Raw genomic sequence first — 20,548 nt, forward strand, 5'->3', positions numbered from 1 at the left:
ATGTTGACCCATTTCAACAACTTCTAGGTACCCCTTGATCCTGTTGCTTGTCTTCAATTCTCGCAAGTTATTGGCCAATACAGAGCTAGAGGTATGTACAGGTTGTCCCACTTAACTTTCCCACCCCACTTATCTAGTTAGTTTTGCAGATATAAAAATTTTGATGGAATAAAAGATGTAGTCTTTTTTATGAAGTTTCTGTTTGTAGCAACAAAGAAACAATTCAAATTTAAATGTCGATGTCACAAATACAACTTATTATTTTTTTAATTGAACACCCTGTAAATTATTACATTTTAAGGGTCGTATGACACTATGCTAAAATTAGAATTAATTTCAGTAATTAACTGAGAACTTTTTAATCTTGCATAGTGTCATACGGAAACTGCAACAATTTTTGTTAAAACGTTAAAACTAGTCCACAATTACCGGAGATGTCGCAAAATTTTCGGGCAGTTAAGATTTGAAGTCTCGGAACGTTTCTGTCTTATTTCCCCCACCACATTCTAGGTGTATTCGAGAACGTTTTTTAAAAGGTTAAAAATTACTATAAAATGCATTTTTTCGATATCTGTAACCGTTATTATGAAGTTTAAGAGTTGATTGATTTATTCCCGAAATTTCAAGCCTTAATGTTTATAAATAAACAAGTTATGAATTTAAAAAAAAAACGCTATCTGGGCTAAAAATGGTTCTAAAACAATTTTTTTTAGATTCGTAAAAATTACCAGGATTACCAACATCAAAGCGGCTTTAAAAAATATTCATTCTTCGCAAAATTATTAACGAAAAACCTTATAAACAAATTACACTATTTGTTTATACGCCGTTTTGCGGAGGTCAGACTATGAAATTACAATTTCCAATTGCATATCTTGAAAATATAAATCAAGACGAAACAAATGAGCCCTCATAAGGCCCTTTATTATAACGCTAACAACCGCGTTTTTGCAATTAAAAAAATGCTATTTGTAATAAACAAATGCAAAAACTCGTTAACAAATAAATATTTTTTTACCAAATTTTCAGGGTTTCTTAAGCGTAACAAAATACAACTTTTTCTGCAGTTTAGGGACGATTTATGCTCTTTTCTTCTATTTATAGCAAATTCAAATTTCGCTGGTTTTATGCAATTGTTTAAACAAATTGTTAATGGATTTTAATATAGCAGGTCTCCAACAGGAGTTTTTGCTTTTGTTTATACTTACAGGCTTTCAAAAAACGCTTCATTTAATACAGCACTTTTTAATACAACTAAAAAACTCTATTTTTGGTCATTTTTACATTATAATCATTGTTTAAACAATGATCGTGTTGTTTTAACCGATACTTATTGGGAAATATTATTTCTTTTTGCCTAAACTAACGAAATTACCTTTTGATTTACATGTATTACAAATTTCATTTACTGGGCTACATTAATTGGTTTTAACTGTCAGGTGGTGTAACTTAAGTAAATAAATAAATACATGTCGTTATGGAAAGACAGAGAGATTTTTAGTGTGAATTTAGCATGAACGGATGGATTGATTTTGTCAGTAACTTTTTGCTTGGCTTCGATGGAAAAATGGAAGCTATAGCATTAATTTAAAAAAGGGGTACCCAAAATAACAAACAAATGTGTACCAAGTAATAGATATTTTGATTTTGTACAAATACGTTTTCGATCAAATGTGCGTTTCACAATTATTTTCCGATGACCCATACCGCCAGTAACACCCACCTCATCATTTATTTATAGTCGCCCTGTGATCCAAACCAAAACCCGATACGCCGGTAAACTAATCTTCGGTTACAAAATTGTACCGAGTGTATAATTAGAAACATTTTGAAAATGGACACCCAAAGAGTCTGTTTACTCCGCTAAACATCTTCCTCTGTCCCTCCCCACCTTGTTAGGGAGGATATCCGGTTACCGTTCACCTATGTGCCGTGTATATCATAATATCGCCGGGTATTGACATACACCTACATTATACATTTACTATTATGAACTCTGGAATAAGCCCAGTGATAGTTTAGAACATTTATCACACGATATCTCTGGCGCGGCACAGGGTGGAAAATGGAAAAGCGCGTCGCTGCGTTACGGGGTAGATTATCGAGGCCTAGGCGCTAACCGCGTGATGTCACTGGAAAAGTGACAGGTGTATTACTTGAAAATCAACGGAAATTTGGTAATATTCGAAAATATACAGCGAAACTATAGTCAACTGTTTTGCAGAGCATCCAATGTTTTGAACAATCAACATGATTGCATGGAAGGAAGATCAACCTCAGCTAATCTTATACAGGGTGTTTCTTAAGCAGAGGTCAAAAATAAGGGTTTTTTGTTATAACGAGCGTTCAAATAAAAACGTGGTCGAAGTTGGCTCTGACACATTGGACGTAGGGAGTAGCTTATAGCGACCAACTTAACCTCATTTCTTAACGAGCTGTATAGCAGCTGTCAGTTTCAATAACGTTAATGACTATATAACTTTATTTTAAAGAATAATTGTGATAACAATAACAAACAATTAAAGGAGCTGCGGAAAGTGTCCCCCTCCTTGTTATAACAATAAATTAAAGACATTTAAATTAAGAGCACACCAAACTCCAATTTTTTGAGCGTGTAGAGGGCCCTCGACAAAAAAGTTATCTGGTTTTTCAGAAGACCACATTCTCATATTCTGTGAGTTTACGTAACCACTTAAATGAAAAAGTTCATCAGAAAAAAAGGTGATATTATGAAGTTCACCGTAGTTGTTTAAAAACCATTCACAAAATACAGCCCGTCGCGGAAAATCAACTTCATCAAGTTCTTGCTGACAAGTTAAACGATAGGAGAACAAACGCAAATCTTTTTTTAACACTGTGTGGCAGGTACCGACCGATACTCCCACCATTTGTGATAAAACACGTACAGAAGTTCTTGGCGCATTTTCCATTATTTGTTGGACATTTTCTTTTAATTCTTCAGTCCGCTTTTTAGGTCGGCCGCTTCCTTCTTTTCTTGTTATACTGCCCGTTTCACGAAAAACGTTAACACAACGCTGAACTGCACTTTGAAAAATTTTGTACTCAACAACGCCGGGAAATTGATTATTAAATTCTATGAAACATTCCTCAATAGAATACTTCCATATTCCATCAATCTTGCGTCCATTTCTAAAGTAGGACACTATGATAAACACTTTTTGTTCTTGAGAAAACACCATTTTAAACGCTTTTTAAAACGAAAATATTCAAATTGATAGCGTTGATATAGCGCTTTGACAGATGACGTTTAAGTTCATTTGCTATACGCTACGCCCTACGTCCAAATTTTCAGAACCAACTTGACCACGTTTTTATTTGAACGCTCGTTATAAATGTGGGAACAGTCATTGTCCAACTACAGCGTGTCACAAATTTAAAAACAAAAATTATTTCTAAACCGCTTGAAATAACCAAATTTGATTTGCATATTTAGTATGACAGTAGGTATGAAACAAAAAATTACTAGCGTTAAAATCTTACCAGTGGCGGAGGTGTGGGTATCATCGATCATTAATTGCCAAAAAAATATATATCACCCTATATAATATTACAAATAAAATAGGTCATCATATGCACCATTGTATTATCTTCACTTTTTATTTCTTTACACTTTTTTGTATTCCAAACCGATTAACAACAAAATTTGTTTATTTGATCAAGTGCATTCTTACAATATCTACTCATTACATTGCTAAAAATAATAACAAAATAACTAATTAACAGTGGAATTACTTGACCATGATTTATTATAACAAATGTTGGGAATGGCCACCTTCAGCCGAAATACATGCTTCAGATCTTCTTGAAATTGCAGCTAGAACACGCGCAAATATTCCAGGAGTTGCTATAATTTGTTGACGTAAGTGCTCCTCGGATTCAATGTGAACCTTTTAGACGAATGTCTTGAGATGTCCCCAAACAAAAATATCAGTAGGGTTCATATCGGGTGATCTAGGTGGCCAAGGTAGTTCTTGAGTACCTCGTGCAAACACGTTATTACCGAATCTTTCATTTCAAAATTCACGAACAGTCAAACTAAAATTCTTTCTCTTAGGGCATAGGGAATATCGTCAAGTAGTTCAGGTAAAAAGTTTTCAAGAAAATGTCTGTAGAAGTCACCGATTAAAGTTCTTGGCAAAAAGTAAGGCCCAACAAAAAAATTTCCAAAAATACCCACCCATACATTCAAATAAAACTGATGTTGAAATTGAGATTCCATAATGTATGAGGATTTTCATCAGACTAAACGTGTTTATTGTGGAAGTTCATTATAGCATCTCTGGAAAAATTAGCTTCGTCAGTAAACAATATGCCAGCGGTAAAGTCAAAATTTTGTTCAGTTTTTTGCAAAATCCAGTGGCCTAACTCCGAAATATGTTGAAAAACATTTCTGAACATTATTAGATTTGGAGTTAGATGATTTGGAAATCTTTCCATATAAATTCGTCTGCCTCAGCAGCATTTCCATCTGTAAGGCCGTAAATGTAAACCATATTGGCCATTTCAGCATTTGAATATGCATAAGCCGTTATTAAAACTTAATCTTTTTAAAAAATAAGCTTAATAATATACAATATTAAATAAGATGACGGCTTCTTATCCTAATAGGCGAGCGGTTCACCCCTAAAAAAAAGGCATGAACCAATTAAATTTTTAAAACAAAAACCTACAGCATGAAACTTTTTTTATTTTATAGTGTATTTTTCTAATAATTTACATATATTTTTCTATTTTTCGGCGTGGTCAGTCAATTGTTATAAACAAAAAAATTATAGAAAAAGAAATACTCCCCGAATGGCTTTGAAAACAGTTTTTAATTTAAATTTAATTAAAATGGACCAAAAAAACACTTTTTGCTCTTTGAGAAAAATTCTAAAAATGCTTCGTTTCCGAGATATTTACAATTTAATGTGAAAAAAGTGACGAAATCGTCAATTTTTTTCTCAAAAACTACTGAACAGATTTTAATTCTAAAAAAAGCATAACAATCGGCAGATTTTCTACTTTAAGATATATTTTTTTAGTATGGGTGAATCATTTTATTGAAGGTCTAAAGCGAGTAAAAAAAAGTCTTTTAAAGAAAATTATGATAACACTTCAAATTTAAATTGTCTTATACATAACATTAATAGTAATATAATTCTAATCATAATCATCATTAAATGTTATTGTTATATATCGATTAAAAATATCCTAATAACATTATGTTTACTGTAAATATAATCTAGTCCAAGATATTGTAAAAAGAAAATTTGAATTTGAAGTGTTTCGCGCGCGACGTAGCGCCACTAACGCCGCCATTTTGATGCCTATGTTTATCGTGATTTTCTTCAAAAGACTGTTTTTTTAACGCGCTTTAGACCTTCAATAAAATAATTGACCGATACCAAAAAAATATATCTTAAAGTAGAAGATTTGCCGATTATTATGCTTTTTTTAAAATTTAACTCTGTTCAGTAGTTTTTGAGAAAAAAATTCCGAAAGTTTGTCGATTTCGTCACTTTTTTCACATTAAATTGTAAATATCTCGGAAACGAAGCATTTTTCGAATTTTTGGCAAAGAACAAAAAGTGTTTATTTTACAATAAAAAAGCCATTCGGCGAGTAATTTTTTTACAACTTTATTGTTTATAACGATTGACTAACCACGCCGAAAAATATATGTAAATTATCAGAAAAATACACTTTGCTAAATAAAAAAAGTTTCACGTTGTAGGTTTTTGTTTTAAAAATTTAGTCGGTTACCTTCATTTAGAAGCATCTTTTTAGGGGTGAACCGCTCGCCTATAAGATCTGTTTTAGGTAATTATTTAATTAACTGTGTAAAATGCACTTAATCAAATAAATTAATTTTATTGTTAATCGATGTGGAATACAAAAAAGTGTAAAGAAACAAAATGTGAAGATAATACAATGACGCATATGATGACCTATTTTTTTTGTAATACTATATAGGACAATATATATTTTTTTGGCAAATATAATGATCGATGATGTACACACCTCCGCCACTGGTAAGTTTCTAAAACTGGTAATTTTTTATTTCATATCTACTGTCATACTAAATATGCACACCGAATTTGATTAAATTATCTCCAGCGGTTTAAAAATTAAAAACTGATTTTTCTTAAATTTTTGATACGATGTAGCTGGACAATGGCTATCGAAAAACCCCACATTTATGTAACAGAAAATCCTTATTTTTGGCCACAGAATACGCCCCTGGATTTTTTACCTCTACACCCTGTATATGTTTAGATAACAAGTGTATTTTTGTGAATTACATTAAAAAAAAGCATTCCAGCTGTAACAAATCCTACATTTTCTACGAATCTCCTGTAACTTTATGTTATTTCACCTTCATCCCAAATTTTATGAATAAAAAATTAAAATTATGGGACATAATTCAATTTTCTCTAAAATATCATCCGCACCTTTTTTATAGAAAATTATATGCTTTACAACTTTGGTCCTTTGTATGTTTGTGAAATCACTAATACTTTTTTCAAGTTATTCACGAAATAAGTTTTTTAGCAGTTTTCCGGCCATTTCCCGAATTTTCCCGGTCCGCTCGTGGGCAGAACATTTTTTTTCCTCATCTACTCGCAAAAAACTAACCACATGCAAAAAATTGTGCACTTCGCAATTAATGGCAATGACTAACAACACTATTTTCCATTACATTCAACTCGTAGGTAAATCCTAGGGTAAAACGAGACTATTTTTTTTTCCACATCCGTGTTGCATCATTCGACGCGATCATCAAACCCATCCGCGATGCCTTCGAGCAATTTTTTCATTCAAATCAAAGCCGGGCGGGCGGTCTTTTCCGTGCTCGTTACGCGTATTTCATTAAAAACCCGACACCGAAAACGGGGATACGCCTTTACACCCGTACATGTATACGAGTAGATTCGCCAAAACGTGTAACCCTATACAATCGATATGAGTATTAATGCCACGCTATTAAGTTGATTAAAATATTTTTGAATAATCGGAAACGCGGAAGAACGGATACGCATCCATAACGGTATAAGTTACACCAAGCACAGACGAGCTTTTGGCGTGGGAAGCGTGCTGGAGGAGAATGTAGAGGGTAGGAAGATGACAGGGTTTCTAATCCAATCGAATTAGTAGAATAATTGCACATCTTTTATTTTTTTATACATACATACTTTGGGGCTGATTGACCAGCTCTGTCTCCACATTCAGCTGACTGACTCGCATAACTTTTATTTATATGCAATACAGGGTGGCCAAATAAAAATGAAACAGAGCCATTTTGAGGAACTGCGTCAAGATTGTAGAAAAACGCTCAGACCCGTCGAATTTAGATTAACGGGGGACATTATTTGCTGGTATTTTTGACTCCGCCACTTTCACCCCCAAGTAAGGGTAAGTATCACCCCAAAATATTTAAATGGCATTGGGGGTTGAGTAATATTGCTTTTGATTTGAAAGCTCTTACAATTCTCTTTACTACAGACTTTAAATTTTATAATTCCGCCCAATACGTTGAAAAAAATTTACATTTTAAAGTTTAAATTATGATTAGTTGCTTACTTACTACTTAGTTGATTAAATGTTCAAACTGATGACCGCCCGCTTCCATACAAGAATAAAGATTTTGTTCGAAACGTTCGCGCACATTCCGAATCACTTTCGGAATGATTCGACGGCATTCGTCGACGATTCTTTGACGCAAATCTTCCAGCGACGCTGACTGTGTTTTATAGATTTTACTTTTTAGGTATCCCCACAAAAAGAAATCAAGGGGCGATAAATCCGGTGATCGTGGAGGCCACTCAATGCTGCCTCTTCTCCCAATTCCGTAGAAAACGTTGGACCAAATACTGACGGACAATTAACGCATAATGCGGAGGAGCACCGTCCTGTTGAAAAATCAAATGATCTTCATCATACTCTGGAACATTTTCAATAATATCAGTCAAGGCAGGGTCAATAGCGTCTTCCAGTAATTGCAAATACATTTGGCCAGTCAAATTACCAGGTAGAAAAAAAGGACCCACCAGCCGGTCACCGAAAATTCCAGCCCATACATTTAATTTTTCCGGTTGCTGTGTATGCACCTCGTGAAAAACTCTTGGGTTTGAATCGGACCAATAGCGGCAATTGTGACGATTTACCGTCCCGTTCAAGAAAAAACTGCATTCATCAGAAAAACAGATGTTAAAAAGGAACTGTGGATCGTTCCCTGCTCGCTCACTCATTATTTCGCAAAATTGCAAACGGCGGTCATAATCATCCTCATGAAGTTCCTGGACTAAATGTATTTTGTATGGATGGAATTTATTCTTCTTCAAAATGGTTTGTATGCTAGTTCGATTGATCCCAGACACAGATGCCAGCTGCCTCGTACTTAATGTAGGATCAAGATGAACTTGTCCCAAAACTGCAACTTCACTAGCTTCATTAACTATAGGTTTTTCAATTTCTCGTTTTTTATTGGCTACGTTCCCTGTCTCTTGAAATTTTTTTACTAACTCTAGAACATACTTCCTCCTGACATGTCGATCTTGATGTTGTTCATTAAATAGCTGAGCTGTTCTATTCGCACATTTATTGTTCATAAAGTAAAGCGAAATGATATCTACCCTTTCCGCAATGGAATAAACCATAGTGTTTAATTTTCAAAAACACAATTAAATAAACTACCAACCAACGCTTCCAAATAATACTAGAAAATAATTTGGAATCCACTAATTTTACGTTCATTGTGTGTGTATAGCATTCATTTCTGTTTTTTACAATTGTGTTTTTTTTACGAAAGTGATAACAAATCGCCAAAAACCAATGTAACGCAAGAAATACTAAATTTATACCATTGGCGTACTTAACTCGAATGACTGACATTTTTACCGTTACTAATTGTTTGTACATAAGTTTCAACTTTAAAATCAAAATTCTTAATAAGTATTGGGCGGAATTATAAAATTTAAAGTCTGTTGTAAAGAGAATTGTAAGAGCTTTCAAAAGAAATATTACTCAACCCCCAATGCCATTTAAATATTTTGGGGTGATGCTTACCCTTGCTTGGGGGGTGAAAGTGGCGGAGTCAAAAATACCAGCAAAGAATGTCCCCCCTTTAATCTAAAATTGACGAGTCTAAGCGTTATTTTACAATCTTGACGCAGTTCCTGAAAATGGCCCTGTTTCGTTTTCATTTGGTCACCCTGTATAGAATTTGTACAACGATTTTCAGCTTTAGTAAATTCATTTTATTACCTCGGTAGGTACGACAACTTTGATAGTTTACCTGAGACACCTGTTGTTAGTTTCGCTTGACTAACCACAGCATGTTTGTGTACATAACTACTGTAATCAACTATCAAAAAATAGGCTCAGTAAATTGAAACAATTTTTTTGCCTCTGGCTCGCCGTCTATATTTGTTCTATCATTGTCTTATTAAAAGTGCGATTTCTTATCTAAAAATGTCAGCCTTAAAGTAAAATATAGGCTAAAACATTAAGTCATTTGATTTAAAATTTTGTACTTAAATTATGGAGACTTAAATTTGTATTAATTTCTTAGAATTGAAAAAATATGTACGTAATAACTGTAACAACATTGAACGGGATAATAAGCATTATGTCATAACTTTTTCTTGAAAAAAGATATTTATTTTTAAACAGAGAATCTAATAAAGAAATTAGGCTAACTAGATATACATGTCAGGTAAAAGAGTAGTAAAGAAAACAATTCTAAACAGACAGCACTGAATAATTTTGAAAGTTTATCTTTTTATCTTCAATAATGACAGAGAATGAAACAAAACAAAACGGTATTTACAAAACGGTGTGTCTAGGTAGCTCGTTTCTTATGTCCAGTTGTATATTTTAACCTGTATTTGTTATGAAACTTAATCCAATTGGTTTATAATACCGTCCAATATCTCATTATGCCCGTGGGTAAATAAATGAATCAGAAACATTAACTTAGTATCCACAGTTTATATCCCTTCATATGTAACATTTACATAATCAACAAAATAAAATAGTAACTGAAACAATAAATACGAAAAAATTATAGGAACATAATTATCAAAATAGTATTTTACTTATTTTTCATTATTCCCAAGAGGCTAGACTCTAATTTACCAAGCGCGACGTTACGAACGACAAATTATAAGGGTCGATTTTTCTAGGCAAAAAAAAATAACAATTTTGCTTATAACGATGATCTTTGTAGAATTGGAAAAGTTACTCAAAAACCCTTGAAAATATAGACAATTTGTTTACCTTCAGGCAAAATCAGAAGAAAAAGTAACCAGCGGCGTCAGAATTAGGAGGGGTTTGAAAGGTTTCAACTAGAGATTTAATAAATTAGTAATTTGAGAAAAAAATAGGAAACATTGGGAAAAACCTTTTCTCCGATTTTTCTGAAGCAAAAAGTTTGTAGAAATAGAAAAATTGAGTCAAACTCGAAATAAAAACAGATACATTTTCTGAAGTAAATCTCAACAAATTTGAAACTGACGTATTTTAACAAAATTTATGGATATATTCAGGGTCGGAGTGCCTTCAGATCTCAAATTAGTAAATCTCAAGCACAAATTAACAAAATATGAACTTAAAACAACAAAAAAAACAAACTCTTAATTTTTGATGAGTAAACAACAACAAGAAACAAAATATCGGTTTCTTATAACTAAAAAACAATATTTTAAGCGTTTTTTAAATAAAACTTTAAGGGAAAGGTAAACCAGAAAATCGATCTCGGGAAAAAACATTATTACGCAAATTTACTTACCGAATCGGTTTTAAAACGTTTAAGTCAAAAATCTCGAGCGCGACGAGAGCGGCGTTCACGCGCATGGGCGGGCCCGGCGCTCCTTCTCCGTTCATTACCGTTAACTTTTACTGCTGCTAGCGCGCTTATTATATGAACTATCAATGTAAAACTTTCTGAAAATAAAAGTTTAACCCTTTCTTTAATTGTTTCTAAAATCCCGGTCCGATACGTCCAATAGTTAATTAACAATTAACGTTATATATAAAAAAAACCTATCTTGGGAACAAAGAGGCTTAGTCGATTTCTCTTTTTTTTAATTACCGTAAAGATAAGCTCTATTTAATGCAAAAAGAGCGAATTCCCGAGCGGCTTTTGCCTGACTGAGACAACGGTGTTTTGTACGTCCTACTATGTTAATTGTAAAGCGCTATTTAATATCAACTTTTTGAAATTTTTCTTTTTGGATACGTTTCTTTGGATCAATTAGAACCTACATCTATGATAATAACTTCTAAAATTAACATTTAGTAATTAAACTATTAGTTGCAAAAAACGAACAAAATTAATTAATAAATACCTCGAGCAACAATTTCACGGTCAATAGAATTGGCCTTTGGCACACATGTTGGTCTTTGAATTGACCGACTTTTCTATAAATTTATTTTATTTACAACATAAAATGACTAATTTTCTAATAGGTCGTCTAGATTTTTGTGGACAGTAAAAAAAGTGAAAAAACACGTAAATTTGTCACTTATTTGCAATTTGCCAACTTATCGTCACTTCTTTCGGATAATTTTTTTGATATTATCATTCTACATACCTTTCCCCGTCATAAAGTGCAGTAAAATGTCCACTAATAATAATTTTTTCACGTTCAAACTCTAATTCGACAGGAGTATACAATCACTGGGACATAATGATTTGCTTTTTGAATTCTACAGTAAATATTATTGCATTATTTAAATTAAAACTTATATCTAGGCAACGAAGTCTCTCCGTCATAATCAAACTTGTGTCGTTAACGACGCCAGTATATTGTCCATTCTAAAGCTCGCCCACCCTGTACTTCGCTCGCAGTTCTTATGCACAAACGACAAAACCTTTCCCAGATGAAAACATTTAAGCGGGATTGTACTCTGAAAATAGCAAGATGAAGGGTATAAAGTATCACGTATTTACGATGTCTGCTGACGGATATCGCTTGCACGCCATCTGTTATTTGATCTCCCGTATCACCTTACAGGATAGCGTTTCATACCAAACTTAGGCCCGTGTCTCATACCTATTAAGAGCATTTATAAATAACGCCCGAAGATTAACAGATACGGATGTAATTCGGCGACCTGTTTTGGCCTTAGTCTTTCACCGGCGAAATTCGAAAAAAGGCGAATGATTTAACGCTTAAAAAATAAATACGCGCTTGATTTAATGTTATTTAATCCACGCTCGCGGTTTATTTCGGTATAGCGTTTTCAAAATTGTGCTGTTTCACGTGCGGATTTTTTTTTACGAATTTGACTAACTTGCGTTAAAATATTTACGCTACAGCGTGCGTGATCTCGGGGCTAGAACTAAATTGGTGCTATATGCTACATGTGTATTTTTTATTTATAACTCACCTTAATGTCGTCATTGAGATTCTCCTTCTTGACGGGGACCTTCGTGATGGAGACCTCACTAGTGGCACTCTTTTCCATGTAAAGGGAATCGCGGCCTGTCCGGTTTTCGAAGTTGGACGGCCTCGCGAAAAACTGCGCACAAGTACTGGAGATACACGCGTGTGTAGGTACCAGGGCGGCCGCACCAGCTAAGTTCAACAATGATGATTATTTTGGTACTTGAAGGGGGTATTCGCGCCAGTGTTTCAAATATTTAACGCGCAAACTCTCCGGTAGTACGTCTGCGCGCCGCAGGCGTTGGTCACCGCGCGTCTATTTCGGGAGAGCGCTCAGGCAGGTTCGCGAGTTACAGGGTGGGACATTCATCGAATTCCTGTACGTCACCGCCGTTTTTTCTTCCAAATGGAAGCATTCCGAAGGATTAGCAATAAGGAACATTAATAAATTACCTAAAAAGCAAACAAAAAAACAGAAATTAATTGGATTTGTGAATGCCATATCGAATAATTAAAGAAATGGCGGACAAAATGTTAAAAATGTCCACTTTGTTCTAATAATAGATCTTTCTTTATAGTATATTAGTGTTATTGTAATTATCGACATGTCCATTGCACGTCCAAACGGCCTTGAACAGCATAAGCGGATGTAAAACGTGCATCCAGTGAAGTGAACAATAATTTGTGGATGTCCAATAAACGTGTGTTGTCTCAGACCTCGCTTATAAATAGTGCATGTTCCTTATTTTATCGTGCATAAATAGAACACCCTATATGTTTTACCAAAAATCTGACGCTTTCACACTTAAAATTATGGTTTTCAATTCGATTGTGACAGAGAGTTAATTTTAAAAGGCCACCTTTACTCCTTTTTGCGGCATTTTAGACACGTGTATAGATGAGTAAATATTCAATATGGATAGCGATGTCACCCATTTACAAGGAAGGCAAAGCCCATGCATGAACATACTGTCATGCCACCCGCACCATTAACCTCCCCCCAAACCGGTCGAAAACTGCCCCGAAGAGGAGTTAATCGCATATACAGGGTGATTCAGAACTTATCCAAAAAGAAATGTTTGAATTGAAAGAATTTCTTTCCCAAAGATTTGGGCCCGTCTTACGACTAATACTAATGTTGTTTTGCTTCATCATAACACAAATCCTTCACCATAACACAATTAACACAAATGTTGTCTTGCTTCACCACAAATTAAAACAGTATACATCAACTCCGAGTTGCTATACACTTAAACCATTTTTGACGTTCGAAAAACTGATGTAAACACTATCGCAAAAACGTTAATACTAAAATCGGATTTCAGTATTCAGAATCGCCTGGAGCCACGTGGATAGAGAGCGCTTGTGTAAAGCGCACAACGCGATTGACGCTGGAGACTACAGTATCCCAGCGATGTAAGGATTGTAAATACTACAACAATAATTTTTTTCTCGGCAACTATAAGGATTTCTCAAAAAATATTTTTACGATATTGACTCCTCTATAAGAAATGAAATAAATGTTGATGTACAGATATGACTTACATCTATTTTAAATTTTCAAATCTTCGACCAATGTGAGTGGTACACGACCAGAAATCAAAGTTTTCGTTACTTATCGATACCTAAAAGCGGTCCTTGCTTATTTAGAGCGAAATAAAATCCAAGGGTATACTGAGGGTTCCACACGACATGTTCAAAGAACCTGAAAGGTCAAAATTACATACTGTTTACTATTTTGACCATATTTTTTAAAATTCATTCAAAAGGAACTATTAAAAAATATTTTTGTCTTCAACTTCGGATAGTCATTATTCTTTTATTTGGAGCAGTTGTAAATTGCGTTGTTCATAAAACATAATATACCCCTACTTGTACAGTACACCAGCTGATCCATACTGTTGTATTGATATTTTGGAAGGATAAGGCAGATTTAATTCTAAGACTAAAAAACACACCATTTTCATAACCTAATCCAAAACAAGTACTCGCTTCATGATAATTCTAGTATTCGCCACCAGGTGGCGCCGAGAATGCTGGAATCGCTAATATCCACAGTAATGTAATCTATATTCTTAATAACATAGCATAGCGGAAAATGGGAATTAAAAATATAACCAAACTTTTTTGGAAATGGAATTCTAAATTTTTGTAGAGCATTTCAAATGTCTCAAATCTCGAAACCTGTACTTAGTTTAAAACAGGTAGGTGTTAAGTTATCTCTAAATCTATCAATTTGTGATTGTAACATCTTTCAGTTTATATTAAAACAGGAGGTTAAGAATCTGTACAGAAATATACTGAGATCCATTAGGAAAATTCCGGATGGAAATCACCGTAAAGAGTTAATAGAATGGGCCCGGAGAGACTTTAGAGTAAATGCCCATTATACAGATGAAATTACTATAAAGATGTATATACGATACGGAGAAAGGTGTTTGAGAGAATTAGAAACCAGTCTTAATTTAGCAAAATAATTTATTGTGTGTTAATAAATTAGTGTAGGGATATAAATGGTATGTAAAATAAAAAATGTGTACAAATGTGTGACTAGTACAAAAATATTTATTTACATGTATTTTGATAGCCTTATAAGTACGTGTTGTTGCGAAATATAAAAATTGTTCGAAAAAGCATAGTAAAGCTCATCTCTCACATTATTTTGCAATATATTAAAGGCTAACTTTGTAAACCATAATGGAATATTTGATAGCTATATACTCAAGATATTCATAATTCTTAACATATAGCCAGGTTAAATTAACTTTTCCTAAGTATTTTACTTAACTAATTTTATAAATTCACAACAAAACTTTTAAAATTGTCAATAAGCACTGGATTACTAGTATGAAAGTAAAAAACCAAGTGATGATTACAGTTATTATTCTAGCTCCGCTTTTGCCACACCTTTTTCTTAACAAAATCAGTCCCAAAACGTCAGCTATATGCTGGCCATCCATATATATAAAAGGTATTACATTGACTATAGCTAAACCTAACGAAATCACGGCAGTGTACTTGACGAATTTTGTAACAACATCCGGCAAGACTGTCGAATTAAAAAATATATTTGGAATATAGGAAGATACCTCGACCGTCCGATATATATCGCTAGCAAGACCTAAGTATATTACATTCTTATCCTCACAAATAATTTTGAACAAATTTGTACCATTTGCCAAGATCGGCCGAAAACAATAAAAGCCGTTTGGACAAGCGTGAGGGTCTGCCGAACAAAAATTCGTGGATTTCTCGACAACAGACCTGCCAGGTAGACAGGCATGACTAGGTAGCTCCAATACACCGTCAGCGGAATCTAAATATTCAAAACATATATTCTTAGATTTTTCTTTATCGCAACAGTCTAAATTACCGTTCTCTAGGTGCTTTAAGGGGATGCTTTCATCTAAACTATGCACTACATCCGATTCAATACAAAACGCGGGTTTCGGACCTTCTAGGCTTTGTAAACAGCTGTACCACTTATTCTCATCGTTTATATCACAATCATTCACTCTGTAAACAGTATCACCAACACTTAATCCCTTTGATCCCAAAAGAGGCGAATGTTTCGCTATATTTGCAATAGTAATACCTTTATTTACATGATAGAAAGATGAAAATATAAATGGCAAGGCCTGGAATAACAAAAATGCAAACAAAGTTAAGACGAGGTTGTGCCATATGCCGGCACATAGTATTTTTAAAACATTTTTCCTGTTTAGAGAAGAAAATTTTTCAGTTGAAAGACTAACATATGCCACAGGCAATATGTAAAAGATGTTAGCACCGGTATCTATCAAATTAACGTTCTCTAAAACTGCAGCTAAAGCATGCCCAAGTTCGTGAACGATACTACACAAAACTAATGTTAAACTATAGTAACCCAATTCCGACACTGGTAAATTTACGCCAGGTACAACGGGCTCAATAATAACTCCTCCTTCTGCACTGACAAAAACATTTTGAATGAAAGAATACAGTAAGAGTAATACTGACACCGGAAGTAATAGGAGACTGGCGTATAAACCCAGTGTGAACCACAAATGTAGGAAACGGGGCCTACTATTGCCCCATCTTATTATAACACGATTGAAGGCCTTTGTCTTCCATTTTATAGACAGAAAACTTATTTGAAATCCAGTACCTTCTAAGAATTTTAGATATGGATAATGGGCACAGGTCTGAAATTGAATAAATCTTAACAAGGCAAAAACATGAATATAGTAAACAAGACTGTACCTTAAAAAAATTATCAAAAAAATACAGCACGCCATGTATAACTCCAATTACTATAAACCCTGTGGTAATATCCATTTTACATTAAAACCATTTCACTATAAAAATGTTTTTAAATTTATTTAATCATTTAGGTTACATTTTTGAGAGACAGTAACTGACAGTGCCGCCAATACAACAATTCTTCCACTGAACAGTGCTACCAACAGTTCTCTCTAATTTCGTGGGTGTTTGTGAAAAGTTTGTCAATTTTTTTAGAATAATGGAAGTTGAAAGTAATAATACTGAATTGGGAGAAAAAAAGTCTTACGCCGGCATACCGGAAGCTGAATTTGTCGTACGTATTTATCTAGAATGAAACGATTTAAGTTCTCACGTGCCGTCTAAAAATAATCGGCAAACCGTAACCTCAACGGGACCTTATGATTTTCAATTTTTCAGGAAGATGTCGATTCTTACATGAAGAGACCGGAAAATAATGGGAACGTAGACGATGTATTAAAAAAATTAGATAGCCAGCATGCCAAGTACAAATTTATGGAATATAACCTATTGTCAAAAAAGAGACGTTTGCAGACCCAAGTTCCAGAATTGAAGAGATCTCTCACCATGATTGAAAAGTTAGAGGAACAGAAAGAGGAATTCGAGACCCAGTTTTTGTTAAGTGAACAAGTTTTCGCGAAGGCCAAGGTTCCTCCGACAGACACAGTTTGTTTATGGTTAGGTGCAAATGTTATGTTGGAATATAGTTTAGAAGATGCCAAGAAACTCTTGACGCAGAACATTTCGGCAGCCTCTCGAAATCTGAGCTATGTTGAACACGATTTAGATTTTCTGAGGTAGGTTCACTAATATAAAATATATTTTATTATTTTCTAAAAAATCTGGAAATAGTAAGTTCTTTTTATCTTTGAGTGTTAGTCTTTGTCAAAGGTGATGTTAGAACAACAAGAATATAAGATATTTCAATATATCTGGTATGTGATTTTATATTAATAATATTTAGACAGCATTTTTAATTTTTGTTTACTGGACATTGCTGGTGTAATTTAGTATTAGTTTATATGATCTGGTGCTTAAGTAATAAATGTTTCAAGTTGTTTTAATAAAACTTTTGATGTTTTGGGGAAAAAAATATTTTGATATCAGTGTTTTCTTATACTAAGTGTTGCTCGCAGCATGGAGTAATTTGATCAAAACGCAGATGCCTCAAACTTGTAGATAAATTGGAAAAAATGCAATTAGACATTTTCAGATCACGAGGTAATATTTTTTTTGAGGTAATAATTCATTAAATATTTATAAGCGATTTCGTACTTATCCCAGGAATAATTCGGTAATAGATTCAGAGTCCTGAACATGTGGTCATCATCATCAATGTTAGTTTTAAATATTTTTTAACACGATATTTGTGCGAAATAAGCATGAAAAATGTGATGTTCACCATAACAATAAATGAACAGTGATTGTCAAGGAAATGATTTCATAAACAATGATGTGTTTGCATAAAAAAATGTGTAGTGTTTTGTTACTAAAATTTATTCTACAATGAAAGTAATGCCAACCTTATAATCAATTTCGCTAAAAACTAGTATAAATTTTTATTTGATTTTGACATTTTTAATTCAAACTGTTATCAACTTTATTCCAGTCAAATTGGAGGAAAATTGCAAATGGGTGGCAAATTTATGTGTTTTTTCACTTTTTTGACTACCCACGAAAATCTAGACAACCTATCAGAATATTAGTTATTTTATGCTGTAGGCAAATAAATTACCTGCAATTTAAAGCGCCTAAAGTCATATTTCACCTATTTGTCAACTGTAAAATAAAGGTTGAACGCGAAAAAATCAGTTCTCGAAAATTGCACATTATTATTGCAAAAAACGATGGATGTTGATGAAATTTTTGAAAAAGACAGTCAATGCAAACACCAACATGTGTGGCAAAAGCTGATTCGATTGACCGTGAAATTGTGGCTCCAGCTATGTGATAATTAATATCGTTTGTTCTTTTGCAATTGTCTAATTACTAAACTTTAATTTTACAAGTTAATATCGTAGATAATAGGTTGTAATTGATCCAAAGAAATGTATCAAATAGGAAAAATTTCAAAACATTGAAATTAAGTAGGACTTGCAAAACAGTCGGGCAAAAGCTGCTCGGGAATTCACTCTTTTTTGCATTAAATAGAGCTTATTTTTACGGTAATTAAAAAAAAAACAGATAAATCACCTACTCTTCTTTGTTCCCAAGATAACTTTTTTTATAATGTTAATTGTTAATTAGCTATTGGACGTATCGGACCGGGATTTTAGAGAATTAAAGAAAGGGTTCTGATAGTAGAAATTGTTTTGCAGGGATCAGTTTACCACGACAGAAGTGAACATGGCAAGGGTTTTCAACTGGGATGTCAAGAGACGTCAGGCTGCCAAGGCCGCAGCGAAATGAGGGAGTCCGAATTAGACGTTCGACTATCGATTCATCACACCATCCGATTCATATATTTAAACCACTAATATTATCAGGCGTGATATTTTTATTGATATCAGTAAATTTGATTTTTTTCAATGGAGAATGCATTTAAGCGACGGCAGAGTGGTGTAGCATTTATATTTATGTAATTAATTTTTCTTTTCATTCAAAAAAGTGTTTCAGCTTGTATTATAATTTATTTGCCGAATTTAATATTGTTAATAAAAAATTAAATTTCTCTGCAGAACTGCTGTTTTATATTCCACACAACATAAATCAATTTGAAGAAGACTCTTTTTATTAACATTTAAACAGATAACAAATTTTAATATACAAGGTGATTCGTAAAGAATTGTTAAGCGCAACAGTGAACGATATTAATATTTTGGCTATTACACGTTAATAAAATGGCGACAACTAAAAAGCTAAAAAAACGTTAGAAAAATATAATTTATGTATTTTTTGATATTACTTGACAAATTATGAAAATTGCCTCTTGAAAACTAGTAGGCATGTGTCATGTGGAGTGGGAAGTCATAATTCACCTTCAGTTTTTTTTTTAAACACCTAGAGGGCGCTACAAATGTGACATATACAGTGTGTCCCGTTTTTCAGGTTAACACCTCTGGAAATGTGAGAAGGCTGTGAATTTTCCGCAAGCCAATTTTTTTTACAAATAGTACCCTGAAAGGTTATATTCTACTAATCATTTTATTGATGTCACAAAAGCCTGACCTAGTACGATTTTTTAAAGGGTTGTTTTTCCAGAAAGTAGTAGACATTATTTTATTAAAAAGATAATATTACCAGGCTATTCAACACCCATTAAAATACCCATATACCAAATTTGAACGACAAATGTCTATTGAGGTTTTTTTATGTGGTGCCATTTTTTGTGTTATTATTTTTATAATTAATTAATTAATATAATTAAAAGTATTAAATTTATAGTGCCTGTATTTTTTCTTTGTCCGATTGGTACTTGTTTTCACTTTCATGACAATCTTTGACCTGCGTATTATAATTCTTAGCTGTCTGATTTTTCAAAGCTTGGCACCATATAAAACAATACTCAATAGACACTTGTTGTTCAAATTTGGTATATGGGTATTTTGATGGGTGTTGAATAGGCTGGTAATATTATCTTTTTGATAAAAAAAATGCCTAATACCACTTTCTGGAAAAACGACCCACTTAAAAAATCGTAGTGGGCCAGTCTTTTGTTGCATCAATAAAATTATTAATAAAATATAACCTCCCTTCATAATACTATCTGTAAAAAAAATTGGCTTGCGGAAAGTCCACAGCCTTTTCACATTTTCAGAGGTGTTAACCTGAAGAACAGGACACACTGTATGTAGTATTAAAAAGGCCGTAATTTTTTTATCTGCAACTTTACCCAAACTAATATAATGCTGTCTTAAAGGTTACTTTTAAAAAAT

At 33.4% G+C, this 20,548-nt stretch overlaps 4 protein-coding genes across 5 annotated transcripts in view; 2 read left to right on the forward strand and 2 right to left on the reverse strand.

The window, feature by feature from the left end:
- The window catches only part of LOC108906622 (sine oculis-binding protein homolog), a 32,853-nt gene extending 20,264 nt beyond the window's left edge, over nucleotides 1-12,589 (reverse strand). The window contains exon 1 of the mRNA XM_018709931.1: nucleotides 12,397-12,589. Coding sequence (XP_018565447.1) covers nucleotides 12,397-12,474 — 78 coding nt within the window. The 5' untranslated portion in view covers nucleotides 12,475-12,589. The remainder of the gene's footprint in view (nucleotides 1-12,396) is intronic.
- Nucleotides 12,590-14,497: 1,908 nt separating this feature from the next.
- Nucleotides 14,498-16,855, forward strand: LOC108906628 (LYR motif-containing protein 2). Of its 2 annotated transcripts, XM_018709943.1 has the most exons (3): nucleotides 14,498-14,596; nucleotides 14,651-14,908; nucleotides 16,766-16,855. In XM_018709943.1, exons 1-2 carry the CDS (start codon nucleotides 14,558-14,560, stop codon nucleotides 14,867-14,869), a joined length of 258 nt encoding a protein of 85 aa, XP_018565459.1. In that variant the 5' UTR covers nucleotides 14,498-14,557; the 3' UTR covers nucleotides 14,870-14,908; nucleotides 16,766-16,855. The 2 variants fall into 2 exon arrangements, with proteins under 2 accessions (XP_018565459.1, XP_018565458.1); XM_018709942.1 differs by lacking the exon at nucleotides 16,766-16,855 and having other exon boundaries at nucleotides 14,651-14,970.
- LOC108906626 (membrane-bound transcription factor site-2 protease) lies at nucleotides 15,070-16,758 on the reverse strand. The gene is made up of 2 exons (XM_018709940.1): nucleotides 16,635-16,758; nucleotides 15,070-16,576 (listed from the first exon to the last, which is right to left on the reverse strand). The coding sequence occupies exons 1-2, from the start codon at nucleotides 16,707-16,709 to the stop codon at nucleotides 15,194-15,196; spliced, it is 1,458 nt and encodes a 485-aa protein (XP_018565456.1). The 5' UTR covers nucleotides 16,710-16,758; the 3' UTR covers nucleotides 15,070-15,193.
- Nucleotides 16,817-19,140, forward strand: LOC108906627 (prefoldin subunit 3-like). Its single transcript, XM_018709941.1, has 3 exons — nucleotides 16,817-16,968; nucleotides 17,073-17,470; nucleotides 18,992-19,140. Exons 1-3 carry the CDS (start codon nucleotides 16,894-16,896, stop codon nucleotides 19,080-19,082), a joined length of 564 nt encoding a protein of 187 aa, XP_018565457.1. The 5' UTR covers nucleotides 16,817-16,893; the 3' UTR covers nucleotides 19,083-19,140.
- Nucleotides 19,141-20,548: the final 1,408 nt, after the last annotated feature.

This window comes from Anoplophora glabripennis, unplaced genomic scaffold, assembly GCF_000390285.2.
Source record: "Anoplophora glabripennis isolate ALB-LARVAE unplaced genomic scaffold, Agla_2.0 scaffold247, whole genome shotgun sequence".
Classification (NCBI taxonomy): domain Eukaryota; kingdom Metazoa; phylum Arthropoda; class Insecta; order Coleoptera; family Cerambycidae; genus Anoplophora; species Anoplophora glabripennis.